The sequence below is a fragment of the Phaethon lepturus genome, unplaced genomic scaffold (assembly GCF_000687285.1).
Source record: "Phaethon lepturus isolate BGI_N335 unplaced genomic scaffold, ASM68728v1 scaffold1722, whole genome shotgun sequence".
NCBI lineage: Eukaryota > Metazoa > Chordata > Aves > Phaethontiformes > Phaethontidae > Phaethon > Phaethon lepturus.
The window spans coordinates 186409-207419 of NW_010523906.1; the positions used below are offsets into that span (position 1 = coordinate 186409).

At 35.7% G+C, this 21011-nt stretch overlaps 1 protein-coding gene across 1 annotated transcript in view; it reads left to right on the plus strand.

Annotated features, from left to right (window-relative positions):
- Positions 1–21011, plus strand: part of LOC104617032 (ankyrin repeat and sterile alpha motif domain-containing protein 1B-like) — a 232815-nt gene that overhangs the window by 174623 nt on the left and 37181 nt on the right. Inside the window, exons 13-14 of the mRNA XM_010282242.1 lie at positions 4851–5434; positions 7476–7548. Of these exons, the coding sequence (XP_010280544.1) occupies positions 4851–5434; positions 7476–7548 (657 nt within the window). The remainder of the gene's footprint in view (positions 1–4850; positions 5435–7475; positions 7549–21011) is intronic.

The window sequence follows — 21011 nt, forward strand, 5'->3', positions numbered from 1 at the left end:
CTCAAAATCTCTCTCATCTTTTGCAGTTCCTGATGGGCCCTTGAGAAACAGATGAGTAAAATGTGGACTGTGAAACTACCAAGGCGGCAGCGATAGCGAGACAGTAAAATCCTTCAGTACACAGTCAAGCGCAGACTGTGATGTTAAAGGATTGAATTGGCGGTTATTAAGCTAGTAAGAGCAAACACATAATCCACAGAGACTTCTACTGTGATTTCTTAGGGGTTATATGGCTATGAGAAGCTGGGAATGTTGGTACTTGAGCACAGAGCCTGGAGACCACTGACACCAACCTTGCAAACCACTTTCTGGTGGTTTCTTTAGATTTAGGAGGAAGTAGAAGAAGAAACAGCAATCTGGCTGGACACTGTTGCTCCTTTTCTGTGTTGTTGCTGGTGACAGTAGAAGCCCACATTCTTCATTAGCTGTTAGTAATCGTGTTGTTATATCTCCCACACAGGTCCATGGTACCTTGCTATAACCTTTACTAGAGTGAGAAAACATTGCACTGCCTCATCAAATATATCTGCAGCCAGCATATTGCCATCAAAGAGCTGGAGCTTGGTCAGAGCACCATGTTGTTTGCTGTGTGAAATAATGCCTTCCTGAATATTGTGACTTCAGTTTTTAAACACTGTGAATTTTCTGTCTTACACTTCTTCTTGCTGATCATCCCATTTTATCGTATCACTTTGGCAATACAACAAATACAATCACTACTGAAGGTGTTCTAGTGTGTCCAAAGCAATTTCTACTGTGAAAATGAGATGACTTCTTTGCTTACCATCCTTCTGTGAGAGGGTACTCTCCAAATATCACTCAGCTGTGACTGTTAGTTTTATCAATCAACTGAGTGTGTGGAAAAGGGAGTTGAGAATACATTTTTTGGCAGATATTACACATGTGCAGTGTGCTGCTAAAAACATCTTTCTCGATGAAATTAAACCAGAACTTGAATAGATTAATAGTGCATGTTTCACAATACAGTTGTTACCATAGCTATAGAAAAAATTTCTAGTGGATTTTATTTTACATTAGAAACTTGTGCCATGGCAACAGCAATGCCTGTGAAAGATGTAACTCTGTCGTTATAATTTATCTATTACAGCTCTTTTCTTTACTAACAACTGTTATTTTCCTGAATGTACTTTAGTTTTTAACATGGAATCTTTTCAGATACCAGCAGATTTCCAACCTTACATGAATGCAAAATTCACAGTATGCAATATGCTCCTGATTTTCTTAATGTGCTCTGTAGTCTTGGAGTCAGATTCAGAAAATAGATAGGCGAGTTTGATGAAGCATCCGTAAAATATAAGTCTCAAACACTGAAAGTGAGAAATGGTATTCCACAGCGTTCTATATATGTACCACAAGCAGCTGTGCTGGGGTGCACCAGTGTGTAAATAAATAGCTGACTGAATTGCAATCTGCTGCCTAGATGTCAGTTTTGTTCTATATAAACTGGTGATAATAGTGATATGTATCTGTGGCTTTGTGATTGTGGCAGAACTGGATTTATTTGTAGTTCTAAATGTAAATGTTTTCCATGCAACACAGATATGGCAGTATCACAGTGATTTTCAGAAGTAATCTAGTCAGATGGGTAAGCTGTATGTGCACTTTTAATAGCACTAAAGATCTGTAGAAATTATCTGTTTATGTTTTGGTATTTAGGATACTATTTACAAGTAAAAAGATAAGGTGGTAAGAAAAGCAGAATCTGGTGAGGAAGCAACATCTCTTTCTGTTGACTTTTAATATTACAAAAATAATTGTTGCAAAAAGAAAAAAAAAAACCTATCATAAGCAGGAAGCTTCTCTCCATTGAGATTCAATCCAAGAGCCTGAACTTCTCCACCTATTCTCGCTCCCTGATATCCTCTCGCTCTTTAAGTCCATTCTCAGAAGACTTACTCAAAAGCCCATGAGAACTCAAAACTGGTATTAACTTACTGTTCACTGGGTATATGCAATATAATTGCATATCGTATAGTTTCTTACTGCCAGTTAAGTTGGTTGAAACAAATAAAGCAACTAATGGAAAGGTTCAAAAGCGTATGATAAAGTTAGGGCATAGAACATAATAAGAATGGAGAGTCTGAATTTCTCAGATATATCAGTAGATTTAAGATTAATTCTAACCACACAGGACATTGATCATCAGTATAGACAACTTAATGAAAGATTTTTTTTCCACACACAGCAGTATTCAAAAGAAAAAGAATAATTTTGGTATGTTTAAAAACAGACAAAATAATACATAAAATATCACATTTTGTGTATCATTACGAAGCCTCAGTAGAAATATCAATTTCAGTATCAATTATCTTGAAATTTATGGCAGAAATATGCGACAATAAAAAGACACCAATTTCAGATATGGGTAATTATTAAAAGCTAAGGAACGATTTTGGTTTTTTTAAGTAAAGTTGCCTATTTTAGCAAAGATACAGAAGAAACATTATATTGTCCTGTTTAGAGATTTTCATACTTTAAGTTCTTGAGCCTGAGATCTTGGACATTTACATGAGCCATGAAGACATGTAGTTGCAGTTTTAGATATGGTGCAGTCTGAAGAGGTTATTTAACATCTCATGCTTCAGGTCTTAGGTCAACAAATATTGACTTGGAATAAGAAAGAAAAACATACTCTGGCATGGATTATTTTCTTCCTTCTGGAATTTCTTTAGGACAATACAGTGAGTGGTAGGCTACTATACTTCCTTTGTCATATAATTAACAAAGCTCTTCATTAATGCAAAAGATATAAAATAAAAGTTTTATTTAATAGTATAAATGTAGCAAAGATATTAGTGAAGAAAATTTTGATATTAGTGAAATCCTTGCAATCCAGGTGCCTGTAAGCTTTTCTTTTTCCTGATGTAGTCACCTTGCTTACTTTGTCCTGACAAAAACATTTCTCTCTTAAGTAAGTTCAATAGACTACTGTTAAGACTTCTCTCTGGAACAGCAGAATAGAATTCAGTTCATGATTAAGACATCTAAATGTAGGTATCTGAATGCCAACTGGATGCCCTCTCCCATTGTAGTCATTGGCAGTCCAGTCAATACAGTTAACAGTACAGGAATTGATTCAGCTGACCAGCCACAACAAACGGTGAGTGGCATCACTCTCTAGGATCCATTGACTTTATCAACCTGGTCTCTGACCATGGTGGGAGCTTACATACTTCTTACCTATGTAGATATGTAAAATGAGATGTCTTAATCTGGCTCATCTCCGTAAGACTTCAGGTGTGCTCCAGTGTGCCCAGCAGGTCTCAGAGCAACAGGCTGAGGGCCCTTGCTAGCACCCCGTCCTTTGAACCTTGGCATGTCATCCCACAGCTTGTCACAGGCAAGCCTGATATTATCAGCCTTCCTCTTCAAGCATAGATTAAAGCCTTGCAAATGAACCCTGCTAGCTTATGAACAAAGACCCTCTTCCCCCTTCAAGAAAGGTGAATCCCATCTGATGCCAGCAAGCCAGGTGCCATGTAGGCCATCCCATTATCCAAAATGTCTTAAGTGTATATTGTAGCCAGTTGTTTCCCAAAGAGGAAAAGTAGATTTTCTTAGGTTGCTCTCCTAATCTTGATTAGAATTTTATCCTGATATTTTAACAAGTGAGGAAAACACGTAATTTTATACTTTTAAGCTGCTGATAGTAAAAGAGGTGATGGTGTTTGGAAGTACACACCAAGATCTTTCTTCTGTCATTCATATAATCAAATACTGCCTCCTTTTAGAAGTGATGTTTGGAGATTTGTGGATTTTTTTTACAAGCAGATGTTTTAGCAAATAGGAGGAATCTGTTCAATTTCTTTGCAAATTATGACACGATGCTATGTTTGATTCCTTCTGGTAGGTAGTGCTGTGCATACAGTCCTGCAGTTAGAGTCTACATATGAACATACAACTTATAGCAGGAACAAGATGAATGTATTTATCTTTAATGAAGTAGTTGTAGGGGTTCAACTGTTAGTGGGGACATAGTTATTCTGAACTGCAAAATTAATGCAAATATGCAAATTTAATGTCATGTGGATAGAGTGATGTGATCCACATCAACACTTTAAATGAGGCAGCCCAGATAGAAAAAAGATCCCTTTTTTCTTTTCTTTTTTTTTTCTTCCTAGTCCTTACAGCAACAGCCAAAAAAAGGGCTATAAATTTTTAATAATGGACTCTGAAAGTGCGTTTTTTTCTGTAGTTCCTTTTTTGTGTGTGTACTAAATTGCATATAAAATTTGTTTCAAAAAGACTTGATTTCCTATTCTTTTTTTCCAGTAGTTACTATTACTCTGAAGCTATTCTCAAAAGTTCCCAGAAATAAAAATACACAGGTCTATTCTTTAGAGACTGGCAGTAAAAAGGTGTCATAGTGTAAATTCACTATTATTACAATGACTATAAAAAGAAAAATTACTAACAATACTCATGACAACACTAGTTCCTCATGTGTTTTACTACCTATAAAGTAACTAGCCAATTCATCATGCTAAACTGTATAATTTGTAAATGTTTCAACTCAATAACAAATTAAAAGAGACACCATCAAGTTAATGGAATAGCAATGACCTATTTTATTTCATAAATTTGTTTTTTCCTGGAATTTATGTTTAACACTGAGTGGTTTTGTCTGTTTTTCAACAGGATAACATAGTCAAGTTTAAGGAGAGAATTGTTTTTTAAGAGACTAATAAATCAATTCATGACATAAGTAACTTTTGTTTCTGTACATAAGAACCAAGCGGCATACAAAAATCATTTTGCGGAGAGTAAGGGTTTTGTTGTTTGCACTATTTTATCACCCTGTTTTTTTACAAGGTACTCTCTCATTTCAGGGCGTCTTTGCCAGGGAGAAACATCCACTGAAAGTGAGCTTCCTGAAGGACACCCCGCTGAACAGTTTGCAGGTTTACTTCATGGATCATCACCTGCGTGTGACCCACCTGATAATCCACTCCAGCTGTACAGCAAAGCAAACCAGTGCCGTGGTCCACTAGAGAAAAGCATTTTGAGCAAGAGCACAGTGCAGCAGATACAGCTACAGAAAGAAAACAACACTGATCCTCCTGTTAAGAAAAAAAAGCCACCAGTTGTAAACAGAACCATATTTCATACTAAAACTAAACCAGTAGAAAATCATACGTTGGTTGGCACGTCAACACGGATAAGTGAACAATGGGTTATTACTACTGGGGGATTTGTGGAGCGAGCATGCACACTTGGGAGAATACGATCTTTACCAAAGACTTTGCTTGAAATGCATTTGTGCAAAAATGTTTCAAAATCTGATTCTAATCTTATCACCCATCCACCAAATGACAAAAAAGCAAGAAGCAACTGGAGTGAACCCACACCAAACCAACAGTGCTCCAAAGGGAATTCGGAGAGAACACCTTCCTTCACATCAGAATGGGAAGAAGTAAGTTCTTTTAATTTTTAACTAAAAGAAAATATATAGTATTGTGAAAACGCTGTCATTATTTTAGTTTCAAAGATGAAACAAAAAGTGAATCTTCCACACTGCAAATCCTCAGAGAGTATGTCATACTGTAATGTGTGGTAGTTTGACAGCTGGCACAAAATACAATGCATTTCTGTTCAAAATGCTCACACTTAATGAAGTCTATTGTTTTCATAGTGAATGAGGTTAACCAGAATGAATTCTACGATTTGTTGTGACATTGCAATTATTTTGCACTAAAGCCCTCACTACTGACACTGATAAAATTGGTAAAATTCTTTGTAGCTATGCCCATTATTTACATATTTGCTAATTATTTCCCACCATGGCAATACCTGCCAGTGAGAGACAAAAGAAAATGGAAGGAATGGAGAGTCCAAGATTTTTAGGTTGATTATGCATTCTACAAACCCTTCCTACATAACATATCCTCTAACTGGTACGTAGGCTGTGTGCGGAATGCTTGGCATATACCTGACTCTTGTGTGAAGTGGGAATACACTTATAGCTACAATGAATTTGGGACTATTAAAAGAAATGTCCACACTGAGTTTGTAGCGCACATGCTTGTTCATACAAGAGGCTTTATTTTAGTTTTAGAACTAGATTTAAAGTAACTTTTAGACAACTTATTTTTAATTCTTCTTCCTCCTGTGCGAAATTTCAAGTATGTAAATCAAATCATAGACACAAAAATTCCCATTTTATTGAGGTAAATCAAGAGTGGGAAATGTTTAGATCTTTACTGCTATTACAGAGAAGCAAGCATTTCCTTTTAAAATGACTGCTATTGGGGAAATGTATATATCTTCAGAATTTAATTTTATTTCAGAAAGAACCCAGAGCTTGTTTGTGTGATTGGTTATTTTTCTAGAAAAACGGTTTCCAACTCATCTAAATGTCTGATTTGATAGACCATCTGAAGGTATTTTTTGTTGTAAAGGAAATACTTTCTCAGTGGAAAGGTACTTAGGATGAGGTTTTGATCTTAATAACTTGGATACATTGTTATGAGATCCTGAAATGAGTCAGGTCCAATTTTGCTTTTTTAGGGGGACATCAAGGTTTGATTGTTCTTAAAAGTAAGAAAAAGAAGTTTATAATAAAAAAAAAAAAGGTGGGAATTCTAAATCTTCATATTCTGACATAATTCCCAGATTTTCTCCTGTCACCAGTGACTAATACATAGTTTTTAAAAAGGAGACAGTTTTCTTAATAGTCCTAATATTAATCTCAGTAAAACCTGGTTCTCTGTGTCTGCCGCCTTACACAACATGAGCCTTTTGATTCACTTTTTATTTCGTCCTGTCCTTAAATAGATAATAAATTAGGTATAATAGTTTTGACATAGTAATTTCAATGTAATATAGAAGTGTGCAAATGAGTTTGGGGATCAATGTAGTGCTGTTTCACAAAAAATATTCTGCAGTATGTGGGGACACAGCTATGTTTCATACCTCTTCAGTGGCCTTGAGGCAGATGGAAGAGAAGTAGCTAGGAAATTCTCCGGAAATCTTAATTGAACAATTGCTTTAGTACTTTATAACGCACAAAACAATATTCTTATGCATTAATATTACTGCTTAAACAGACCTCTAGTGGTTCACAGATACCATCAAACGATATGAGCCTATAAAATTAATATCCATTCCATCGTATACTTTAATATATGCATTTCCCTCCTTTGTATTTATGTACTGCAATATGACAAAGTAGTTTCAGACAATGAGCTATACCTAGATGACAGTCACTATGAAAGGAACTGTACTGTAGAAAAAGAAATACTAGTCTCAAGCTTTAGCTTTTGCTACTGTACAAATGTGGCAAAATAAAAATAAATTTGAGAGATTAGTTGTCTGCCTTCAATTTTTGCATTTTGCAATCTTGATTGCTTTTTTCCTACTGAGAATAATAATTCCATGACTTTATGCATGAAAAACTAAAATAAAATAACAAAGATGGGGCCCATCAATTATTTTCACTGTTCTTTCTTTTGTAGATTGATAAAATCATGAGTTCAATAGATGCTGGAATTAATACTGGACTGGGGGAGATGAATGATCACACTACAAGTAAGGAAAAACAACTATTGCTCAATTTTGACTTAACTGTCCATAGGGAAACTCTGGATAAGATATTGCTATGTAACCCACTGTGTTGAAATCATTTGTGGGTATTTGAATAACCGTGAACAGAATCAATGTTGTTTACTGTTAGAGATGCATTAGGCCCAGTATCCTGGAGCTGTTACTTTAAATAGCATATTGTAGTCATTAATGTTGTTTTGAAATCTTACCAGAAAAAATATTCCATTAATGTCTTTGTACTGAAGCATTTCTATTAGGGGGATATTTTCCAATGTTTTTCAGATGAGTTTTTGTTTGGAATGATGGAACCCTGAGTATATATAATCCCACAGGTGCTGACACTTTTTAAAGCTTTATATTGCCTAATGCTGCTTTGAGCAAATATTTGGCCCAGGGCTGAAAATGTTGCTGACAGCCAGTGACTGGTGTTAGCAATGACGGGAAGATTTGCAAACCTTCCCTACCATGGTGAATTCTAAGAACTCAAGTCATGACTAGTCTGTTGTGTCAGCATAAACCTATGCAACTATGCTGAAAAGAATTTTGAAAGTATTGTACTATGTCTTCTTCCTAAATCATGGAAGGAAAACTGACTTGTATGTCTGAATAATTTGGATTTGAGGCAAAGCTATGTTAACTCACCAGTACCAGTACATCCCTGCTAGCAGTTGCATGCAATTACTTGGGTTTGTGTATTGGGCAGGAGACTATGTACCTTATCATTTAAAATTTATAAATCTAAGTGTTTTAAAACTGTCCATTTCATGAAGCATTATATCTGTATAGGACAAAACTGTGTCTTACCAAGTAAATAGAGTTGACACATTTATTTTATCAGTAGCTGGGCAGTGAGAAGGGAATCTAGGAAAAAGAGAAAATAACTGATTTGAATACAAATATAACTGCAGATAAAACAAGCAGATTCAGATTATTTTTTCCTACAAGGCACAATAACATGAAAAGTGCTAGGCATGTTGACCTGGCAGACTATTTTTTCTTTCTGAAACTTGTACTGTTGGAAGGAAGAATTATTCACAGAAAAACTCTAGCTTAGGAGATAATTAATAATTTCTGAAGATATTATAAGGAATTCAGGATTTGCTGCTAATAATTTTTTATCATGGTAGTACACAGGTACCAAATGCAAAATCAGGCATCCATTAAGAAGCTGCAGAGCAAGTAAGAGCTATGAAAAGGAGATAAAAGCAATAGTATGCATATGCAAATTTGCATAACTTGGTGAAGTCTAAATACTACTCTATCCCTTCCTATGACTGACCACTGCTTTTCTTTTTCTACTTTTTTTCATTTAAGATCAGTAAATATCTCACAGCTCTTGTCATCAGCCATTTTGTGTCCTCTACTTGCACGCATTATTTTTCTTGGCATTCAGATGTGTCATTTGGTTCTTCAGATCTTTCAGTTGGCAAATCTACTCTTTTATTTGCTTTGTCTTTTCCCAGGGGGGACTCAAAGTCCTAACTTTTTTTCTATTTAGTATGCAGCTTCTGGAAAACCAACATTTTTTCTTTTCTGTCAACTCCTTAATGGTCTTTAGATAGTTTAGAATGATAATCTGGTTTTGCTCTTAATAAGGAAATGAAGCTATGTACTATTAATCAAAGTACAACTACTTTTCTTTAAATTCAGTCAATTTTGCTGTACATGCAGACTGCAATGAAGACATTTATTTCTGTTATAGCACTGGCTATATGCAGCTTCACATTTATGTTTTCCACTTTTCATTCATTTATGCCTTTTCCAGGTTCTGCCAAACACAGTTTAGACAGCAAAGCACAGGGAACGATTATAATATCAAGGGCATTAATTGCATTATATAAAAAATGTTGAACTTCAAGTATATTCTTATTTTTTTATTAACAAAGTAATAGGGTTATCTAGCAGAAAGTAAGAGCTTTTTATTTCTCACCATTGGAGTAACCAATCAAGTGGAGCCATATTAGTGATATTTATATACTTGACAACAGATTTTGCTTGAGATTGTAGCCTGTGTTAATTACCACTTATTAACTACCACAAGGCAATATGCAGGTTTTTCTTACTGATAATACAACCTAAGAGATTTTTTGACAGGTCTTTGGCCCCAGTGAAGGGGTTGCTTTGAACTTTTCTGCAGCAAATCAGCTTCTTTGTTGTGTGCTGCTTCTATTTAAGCTCCTATAGTTCATCGGCACAAGGCATCTCAGGTGCACCAGTGTTGCCCAGAGGTGCCTCACATAGCCTCTGTCTAATTGTTTATAGATGCTGGCATTGTCTGGATCTCTATGTGTTTTACTTAGGGTTTCATCTGCCCAAGTGTTGTAGTACTGAGAACCTAAATTCCACCTCAGAACTTCTTGTTCTCTCTTTTCCTTCCTAGCTCCATGCTAAGCATAACATAGTTAAATGAAAAGATCTGGACTATGCTTAGGAATAAAAATTTAGTATGGTATCAGGTAACATAATTTTGAAACCCTTCATAAGTTTATATATAAATATATGAGTTTTTTTAGTTTTACTTGAACATATATGCATTCAGCTCTGGAGCCCTCAGCACAGGAAAGACATGGACCTGTTGGAGCAGGTCCAGAGGAGGGCCACAAAAATGATCGGATGGAACACCTCTCCGATGAGGACAGGCTGAGAGAGTTGAGGTTGTTCAGTCTGTAGAAGAGAAGGCTCTGGGGAGACCTTATTGCAACCTTCCAGTACTTAAAGGGGGCTTATAAGAAAGCTGGGGACAGACTTTTTAGCAGGACCTTTTGTGACAGGACAAGGGGTAATGGTTTTAAGATAGAAGAGGGTAGATCTAGGCTAGGTATAAGGAAGAAATTTTTCCCAATGAGGGTGATGAAACACTGGCACAGGTTGCCCAAAGCAGCGGTAGGTGCCCCATCCCTGGAAACATTCAAGGTTGGACGGGGCTCTGAGCAACCTGATCTAGTTGAAGGTGCCCCTGCTCACTGCAGGGGGGTTGGACTAGATGACCTTTAAAGGTCCCTTCCAACCCAAATTATTCCATGACTCTATGATTCTATATCTGTAAAAAAGATTATCAGGTAGATATTAAAAATAATGTATTTAATGTTCAGAGTGTACAAGTCAAAGATTTCTTTTAGTGTTGAACTGAAAGCATCTAGATTATTGAGTACTATATTCAGGAAACTTTAATTTTCTTGCCTAACAACTTTTTAGCAAACAGTAAAATTTCTGATAATAATGAAGAGCAAATACAGTTTGATATGGGATCCTTAATTTTAGTATTTACTTAGTCCTATACTTCATATTATACTTCGGTGCTTTTATGAACTGTTAGTAAAAACAAAAATATATTAAATTCTAGCACAAATACTCTTAATCTACCAGGCATGAAGAGCTTTTTATACTACATAGTATCTCATTCTCAGTGAACAATATTTGAGACGAAATATGTCATAATCAATATCATCATTGAAAATTTAATAGCTATATTTAAAATTAGACAATGATGACATCTTGTGATGAAATCTTTGAATGGATTTATAGGAACTTTGGCCTATGTTTTTCTGGTGAAATCTGGAAAGAATTCTTTTAGATCTGCGGAATCTCTTAAGAAGCAATTAGAGGAACAATGAAAGGAGAGAATCAAAACTGGATGAGTATGGTCATGAGGACTTCATCCACAGCGCACATTCAGAAACAAAAAAAAAATTAAAGCAGACCTTTCAGTTTGGTAGTAATACTAGTACTGGCAGAGTAAACTTGAAACTACAGAGAGGAAGATGGCTGTCAATGTCCTCTGAGGGCATGAGGCATTCAATACTTGAATAGCTTAACACTGAAATCAAAAGCAGGAGTGCTGACCAAGGAGCAAGTAAGAACTGATCTCAATGATAACAGACAAAAGAAACACCACCCCAAAGAATACAAAACCTCTACTACCAAGAGGAAATAAAAGATGGTGCTGTCTAGTGACTTTCTAGTCAAGGTGGTGTGGAGACATCTGCACCACCTGGCACTCACATTATGGCTGGTCTGTTTCTTCACAAGAGTCCAAATTTGCCAGGTTGCAAAGGATTCTACCAATCACTAGTATATGATAGAGAATACTAATGATACTGACAAGAATGATCGTAAGCAAAACAAAAGTGCTTGTAAGGCTCTGTGGCAATGGATAAAGAGGTTGAAGATTCAAGTCATATTATTGCCTCTCCTCTCATGTGCAAGTCAAACATCAGTCAGATAGACCCTAAATATAACTACATACCTTCTATTCTGAGAGAAGAGAACTTTAAATTAGGAACCATGTGGCAAGGACAAAAATATTCATCTTAAATAATGCAAATGGAACATAGGTCTACTCCTGAGAAAGATAGGATTATTTAACAAAGGATTAAAGAAGTGACAAGACAAAGAGTCATGGGTCAGCTTGCCAGGTGTCTTAGCTGTTTGTACAGTAATGGTAAAAGAAAGAGGAACAGAGAAGAATTAACAGAAGATTCAATGAAGAATAGACAAGTATTAGTTGAAGATTATGACACAGTTGGCATTGTAGAGAATTTATCATATATATTACACTAGTAGTCCTGTCACGTAGAGGATATAACTTCTTCAGTAGATGGGAAGAAAAGAGATAATGTTGGCTTGTATTTAAAAAATATAATGGTTGCTTTGAGATCTTGAAAATAGGGTTAGTTAGAGCTGTTAAACATATGTTGGTATCCAGGAAAGGAGAAAAGAACATAGTTGTTCTTGGTACATAGCCAAAGCCATTGGACTTGAAAGTAATGGGAGATTTTAGTTATCATAGCACTTGACAGACTGCCCAGGAAGAAAAGGTCTCAAGAAGGTAACATCAATAAATTCAGAGAATTTCTTTTTAAAAATTTATAGGGTACAAATTAAAGAGAAATCTGTGGGTTCTTCAGCAGAACACTACTAAAGACCATAGTACAAGCTTCACCAGTGTGAAGAAAAGAAAGTGTAAAAGACCAGCTTGGCTAAATTGTCATCTTTTCTTTCACCTTAGATATAATGAGAAAAATCTCTTCATTTACTAAGCATGGTAGAGTAATACACACATGTAGAGTCAAGTCAGAAGTGCCAAAACACTCAGTGAGATGCAACTAGCAAGAGAAATGAACATTTAATATAACATATATGCGTTATATTAGTATGTTAATAAGGAGAAGAACAACAAAGAAATCTCTGACATCTAAGAGAGGTACTGCAGGGAAGGAAAAGCTGCTCATTGTAGGTGCAGAGAAGGCAAAAACGTACAATGACCTTTTTATCACATGTTTACCAAAGAGGTCATCCGTGAGCATATGACATGCACAGATAATCGTAGGGCTAGAAACTAAATTGTAGATAAGGAAAGAACAGATTATATAGGTTAGGTAACTTAAAATTGATTTAATGAACTTCATTTTGTGTTACATAACTGTCTGAAAAATTTAGACCTGGTAGTAAGTTTCTGTGAGAATTCTTGGAAGATGGATGAGGTACCAGCAGACTAAAAGAGAATGATGTAGAACTTACCTTTAAAAGGGGAAAGGAAGGAGAATGTGGGGAATTATTTTCAGTTCATAGAAAAGTTGCTGAACAGATAAGCTACTTAAAGCAGCTAGAAAATAGCAAAGAAATAAGTAAAAGACAACATGGATTTGCCAAAAGCAAACATATTAAAGCAATCTGATTCCCTGCTAGGAGTGGATATCAGATTTTGTAGGTAAGGAAAGAGCAATAAATGCCTAGTATTTGGACTTAAGTTAAAGTTTTGACATTGTCTCATGTGTTTTTCTTGTAAGCAAATTAATGAAACATGAGCTTGATGAATATAATGGTAGGTGAGACAGATGAATCTTATTCTTAAGGTCTAAATTCAGACTTCTGCATCGTAGACTGCATTGAGTACATCCGAGCCACTAACGCTGAGTTAGATAAGCAGGCACTTCTTTAGTATCGTTCATCATATCTATTGCATTTCTAGGGCAAATGGCACTAGAAGTAACTATAAATGGAGCTGGAGGACCTCCTCAGATGCAGCTGTCTAAAACTAGCTGAAATGAATCTGCCCCTCTCCTTCCTGGGACAAAATTATAAAGGCAATATATTGAAGCATCCAAATAGATTATTAGGGAGACTATAATCTCTGTTACATTCATCAGCATCTTAAAGACTTCTGGAAATTTGCCAGAATCAAAAAAAATAATAGTTGGCGTATAACTGACCTTGGCTTGAGTCAGTTGAATGGATTAGGCCACTGGTTTAAGTCACTTCGAGTCTACTTTGTAATGATTCTGTGACTGCTGTGATAACATGATTTAGATGGAGCCTATCTACAAGGTAGAGTTTAATAAATGGAACAGCTGTCTTTTTTTTTCCATAGTAGATACTTACACTGATTAGTAACATACATTTCACAAAGGATTTCAAAAAGATAATACGTGTAAATATCAGCCATCTGCACTTCTCTGGTAAAAAGAAGAAACATTATAAACAATTTTTTTTACAATAAAAAAGTCTTTCAAGGCATGCATAGCAGTATTTCTATGTTAGTTGGAGCCCAGTAACTGTTCAGTGGTGTGTGTGATTCAGAATTTACTTACACTTGCAAGTCACTTGAAAGGAAATAATCAAGAAATAAGCTACTTCAGAGACTTTTTTTTTTTCCACATGGGTAATGGGTGTCATATCATCATCATGATTAAAGTAAAAATTGTTTCCAGTCAGAGCAATTAAAACAATGACAAGGAAAATAATTGTTGAAGGTCATTCCATACCAAAATAATCTACAATCAGTTTAGGACTGAGCTGGGCTTTCAAGAGAACCCCTGCTGTCAAATATGTTCTAGCACATGGAGAGTCACATTTAAAATTTTATAATTCTGCTAATCATGAATTCTTTTTTGCTGGCTCTCCATAAATGTACTGTCCAGTTGCTGTGTGCATGCAAGTGCACTGTGGTCAAAATTTCTTTGGTCAGCTGATTATGTACCGATCCACAAGTGCTCCCATTTTTCCACCTGGAGAAATACAGGGTACGGTTTCCTGAATTACCCTTCCATTTCTTGATCTATAGTTTTGGCTTGGAACAAAATATACCGATAAGACTTTTTCATACAGCTGAAATAAGCAAATTTCTTACTACATTTAGCAAGTTTTGATTTTACAAAGTTTATTTGTTGCCCTTTTGTGAGAACAGTGCCTTTCCCTATCCTAGTATCACATTCAGCATCTGTGTCTAAATATCAGTATCAAGGCTCCAAACTTTGCTCACTGCAGCTACCTGAGTGTTTTTCAAAGATTAATGTTACTGCAAGAGGCGTATGCAACAGAATTATACCATGTAAAAAAATCACTTTCAAGGGAGCTAGCGAATCTTCTGAAACATTTACTTTAGCATTATGTATTATCATGTCTACAACTTCGGAGTGACCCGTGAGCTGGCTCCTCTAGAGCTACTTTGAAACCAGAAGGACTCTGGAATGCTGACAGCTATGCCTGGGTGGGCTCCACCTGAGCCGTACCTCATTTGAAAGTAGCAAAGCTGCAGTGGGTTTTGCTGTAATCAGAATAAGCCCTACAAGTCCAGAAGGAGTATTTTCCACAAGCAAAACTTTATTGTTTCTGGATGCGCCCACTACATATGCCTGTTTCTATGTCATGTTTACATACATATTTAACACCAAGGATTGACAGTAGGTCATAGGGCACTGTATTAAAATATGTTTTGTAGTGTACTTTCTCTGATCTTTCATATTGAGATGAAAGTTGTAGGCAGTCATCATACAATAGTTATTTTCCTTGTTTATTTTGCCTTCTCTACTGATATGGCCAAGGCTGTTGTTATCGATGACTCCTTCGCCATGTGGGGAAAACTGCAAGAGATTTTGCTTTTCAGATTTGTGAGGGACATGAGTTTGAGCACAAAAGTGGTGAAAGTAAAGCAGACATGACTTTAGAAGACTAGGAAAAGATGGAATCAGGTGGGGCCGCAGCCTGAGAAGCTGAATGAGAGGAGTAAGAGTTCGCATTATGCCCTGTACAGCTGTAATATGTAATGGAAATTGTGCAGACCTTTGACTGCCAGAAGCTACATGCTCAGTTTCCTCTCTTTCTTCCATCTGTTCCACTACTCAGACATTAAGCCTTCATCTTCCCTAGTATGATTCTGCCTTTTGGAAGCTAAAATTTCACTCAGAAGTCGTCAAACTTTCTTTTAACAAATGAAGCCTTGTTAGGCTGGCCCTTTTCTGTTTGCTGCCATATGGTTGCTGTTTTGGCAAAGTGGTCTTCCTCCAAAGCTGTTAATATCCTCCCTCCTCCAAGGGCAGAAAACAGATAAAATAGAAGTACTTAATTAAGGCAGAATTTTAATTAGATATGTGTAGGCATGTTGGCATAAGGCGGTTTTCACAGTGGTAAGTTATATACTTGAAAGTATATACTTTAATTATAATCTAGTGTCTGTTTTGCAGCCGTTACTTTTTAAATCTCCATGTGGTTAAACTAAAGTGAATTTAATTCATAGATTTTAATAAAATGAGCCATGCACCCTCTCACAAAGTGGGAGACCTCTTAAGCTTACAGTTTTGAACCCACAACTCTAATTTTGCAATAGCCAACTGCAACAAGCAGACTGTAAAATAAGGATAACATCACTTCCCTCCCAACTCCCACCTTCCCATTGAAGCTGATATGCTGTGCAAAAAGACCAAAATATCTGTAGCATCATAAAGAAGAAAAAAAAGAAAAGGCAGAGGGAACCTGACTCTGTAGCTGACAGAAGACAGGCCTGATGAGAGGAGACAGCTCCAGAAGCTGGTGTCTGCTCCCAGTGCTGTTTGATGCCTCGTCAATAGGAAATGCATATGCAGTTGGAAATTTTTAAACTGCAAGTCTGTGAACTCTTTACCATCGATTATAGGACTGCATTGTAGGGAACAGAGCCACACATCTGGTTTTGATTCTGCGCTTCCTTGTATCTTACTAAGAACTGTAAAGTGAACGTGGAATTTTAAGTAGCGAAGTCAGAACTGTTGGGGGGAATTAATGCAGCTAACATCAATATGAAATGTCATGGAAGGCGAAGGTGTTTCTTTAAGGCAAAACTGTTTACAGCCACTAACAGTATCTTACAACTGTCATTTACTCTCCCACTCAATGTGTGCATGTGTGTGTGTCCAAGTTGCTTGTCCATGGTCACTTGTGTGACATGGAATGCTGACTATTGCATTCTCATTGCATGCTGTTGGGTTCCTTGTGATTAACAATAGCAAACTGGGTTTTGGATAGATCTTTAGGAGTCAACAGTTGCTATGGTATGGTCCTTTTGATCCAAAATTTTGTTTACTTCAGTGGTGCTCATTGGTTTTGCTTCCTTATCTCGGATATTTTAGGGCTAGGATCTGTCTTCCTTTTGGAATAACAGGAAGAAGAGTATCACATGCAATGTGCTGTAATGTTGTTGCCGTCCTCTTGTGTAGTGTTGGGTATTCTGTTGATGAGTCACCCGTGCTGTTGTTTTATAAGAGCACACTCCTTTTCTTGACAGAAACACATTCCTTAGTGTTTTACCACTGTCAGCTGTGTCCTTGGTTATCAATACAGGCCCCACCTTTAACCCTTCGTAGCACTGTTTCTTCTGGTGCTTTCACACATGCATTTCTATTCATGCATCGTTCATACTAATCTTCATATTTCTTTTAGAAATCTCTGCATTTTGTATTACTTGAATGAATGGTAATTTAAGTGTATGTAATCGACTAGATTATAAAACAATGAAGAACAGAAGCCATATATCTGTAAAATATGTAAAAGAAATATTTTGGGCATTTATGTATTGAGAACATGATAGTCATAATGCATTGCATGCCACTGAACTTACCCCAAAATCATATAAATTCTACAGAAGAAATCACAAATAATTGAGTTAACATTTTGTTGACTTCATTGTAAAAGCCTAAACAAGAGATAAAGATGCATCTGTTTTAATGATCCATTGAATCCCAAAATAAACCTTACAGAAGACTGGGCAAACTGCAGGATAATTGCAGAACTTGTAGCTATATTTTATAATAAACACAATGGGAGTTGGATGCAAAAAGCTGAAAACATTTCCTTTATTTTCTGTTATTAATATATTCCTATTATATTGGCAATTTTCCCCTGTAGAGTCATAAATGTAATATTCAGCTATATGCTTTTAATACACCAGTTAATCAGAGCTGTTTTTGAAATAGCCTAACACAATACAGGCTAAATTGAAAAGACAGTAAAAATGTACATCATCAGACCATATTTACCCATGTAGTCTCTAACTCTAATGCATTTTCCTTTTACATTTCCATCCTCCTTATAAGTGCCTATCAATATATACCTTTTATCTCTGTCCATGCTTTTTGTGTTCAATGTTAGGCTTTTTTTTTCAAAATTGTTTGCAAAGCAATTAAATCATTATATTCACAGACTTAAATTATTTCTGGCATATGTCTTATAGAAGGAATAGAGAAAATTGGCAGCAGAGAAACTTAAGAAAATGGAACTACAATATCATAAATACTGACATTCATCAGTGAGTAAATGTATAGCCTAATTTTTGTCAGTTTTGTTTGTAGTCTACTTGTGACCATCAGATGTTGTCATGCTAAATTTAGATACTCTGCAATAGGACTGCTTGAGCAAAGGAATCTTCTACAAACTCTCTTTTAATTGGAGGATTAACATGTAATTTTGACTGACTTAATACAATGAGGCTTTTCAGAGGTATTTCCCCATATCAGATGTAACATTTTAGTGAAATAGCATAGGAGATTCAGATCCCATTCCGGTACTGATACTTTCTCCTTTGGAAAAAGTTTAAACCTTGACAGTCTGGTCAGTTGTACTGTTATTTCTGAGTAACCAAGCTATATTCTTTTTTGCTCACAGAATTAATACAAAAGATGCATTCTTCCATGGAGAGAATATAGTAAAATGTTTGTCAGACCTGAAGATACTTTTTTTTATTTTGTAGAAAGACTTAATCTCAGAAAGAGGAATAATGCATACTGAATCCCTACCATCTCTTCTTTCATTTTGTTATTAACCTAATATCCGATTCTTACATTCTAATGTTAGATATGGTTAGAAGTCTATATGACCACAGACATGAACAATTTATTTGCAGTTTGAACATACTACTCAAATCTATGAAAATTCAGTGTACTTACCATTGTTCTTAGAGCCTTGCTTCACTGTTTTTAAAATATTCTCACATTAAATAATTTCCCGTTAGAAGGAGTGAGAAATATTGAGTTGTAAAGAAGACATGCATGTTAATAAGTCCATATGGTGTGAAGTAGATCTGTACCATATTCATATACACCCATAACATTTGTTTTGAGACAGAGTGCAGAATGGTATGGATACGCAGAATGCAAAACTCAGAAGATCAGATTTTCAGTGACTTCCAAGGGCACAAAGCTCAGAAATATTGACAACTAATAGTAAAATTGAGTGTGAAATAGTATGTTTAAGCATGTTGGGGGACAATGCTAAGAATGTATATGTTAAGTATGCATGCTAAGACGATGTATACATTACTGCACAGAAAGCCAAATTAAGTGAATAAAAGTTATTCTAACTTTAAAAGTTTGGCTGTATCTGCCTATGGCGTAGCCTTACAAAATTGCACTCATACAAACAAAACCAGACAGAACTCAAATAAATTGGTTGTGAAAGTTGCTTAAAGATAATATTACTCACATTACCTCCTGGATTCTATTGGTATTAAATGGGTGCCTAACTCTTAAGTGGTTTTGAAAACATATCTAAGGATGATAATGTTAATGCTGCAATCTACTCTTCCTGGTCAATTCTCTCCTGTGATATCTATCCCTGAAGCCTGAAGTCACTGAGCTGTGCATACTGTATCTTTTTGCTCCATGAGGTATGCCCATCTAGACAGGAGATAAAAGGATCAACAAAGGTATATTACAGACTTCAGAACTTGAGAAACATGGATTAAAACATTTTTCAAAGTTATTTCCAGTAGGACTGAGGCCTTGCCTATTTCTCCACGGAGCCACAACAGTCCAGGGGGGAGTACTAATAATCTGTGTCATCTCCACAAGGACAGTTTGGCTGTATTTCACAAAGTTAATGCCAGAGTGTTTGTTGGTGTGCCTAAAAAGTGACAAGCTAGCAGTGCCCTCATTCTGCAATGCTCTCATAATCATCCTACTGTAATTCCAGAGGCTAAGAGATATATTTTTCAAGCAATGATAAATGACATGAAAATAATGATCAGATTACTTGAGAGTTTTAGCATTCATTTGCTTAGGTTCAGCTTTTTACTTGCAGTTTAATCTGAACCTTGCAACTATGTAATCACTTACACCCATGTATATTAATATTTAATTCAATTGATGTCTCTGAATTGAACAGCATTTATTCCTTAAAGCAGAATCATGTTCAATACCAGGTTAGAAACGTATGCAGAATAGGAATTAGCACCTCAGTGGAGTTAAAAGTATCTGATGAAAAATAAGGCTTTCACAACCTGTGCAAATACTTTAAAGAGAACAGAATATTCCTAGCTTCTAAAATAGACTGTATGAAAACCATGAAGTGATTTCTAAGGGCAAATCTCTAAAACTTTGTTCAGTATCTTTGGTGGTCTTTTGTATGACATGATACGGGTATTACTCTTACAAATATGTTAGGGTCAGAGATGTTGTGGCAAGTGAGACTATGATAAAGTTCATCTTTCATAAAATGCATAGAGATCTAAGTCTACTAAAACTCAATTAATAATGGTTTCTTGAAAGGTCAGTTGATTCACTTATGTTTCCTTCTTGATCTAGTAGTCTTTAGATTTAAATAGATATGAATCCTTGGAAGCTCACATTTCTACTAATCACAAGAACATCACATGCTACTTAAAAATCTTTGTCTTATTATAGAATTTACAGCACACAGAATTGTTTCTAGATTTAGTTCCACCTACAGAAAATGAAGTTATTTAGAATATTGAACTAACTAAAGTATATTCATTTGCTTTCTAACCCAGACTATTAACCTGAGTTCATGGTCGTACAGTAGAATCAGCATTTAATGCAAATTCATATTAGCAATCAATAATTTAACCTCAGTCATCTCAGTTTTGTAATAACTCAGTAACCTAAAATAAAGAGCTAAAAGCAGCAGAGGATAAAAGTAGTAAACCAGCTTTGGGAAGTTCCTGGTATCATGGGTTATGGAGTAGGGTTGATAAGTAATAAATAGCAAATAGTTTTTGAAGGATTTGAAGGCATGCAAATACAATATCTTCCTGAATATGCTAATAATAGCATCTAATGTAAAGTTGTGAATTGTTATGGTATCTGTTTCTAAAGCATATTTATTGTTCATGACTTCATGAGTTTAGATACATATTTTTCATGAACTCTGCAATTTGTCTGTTTTTCTGTTTATGGGATACG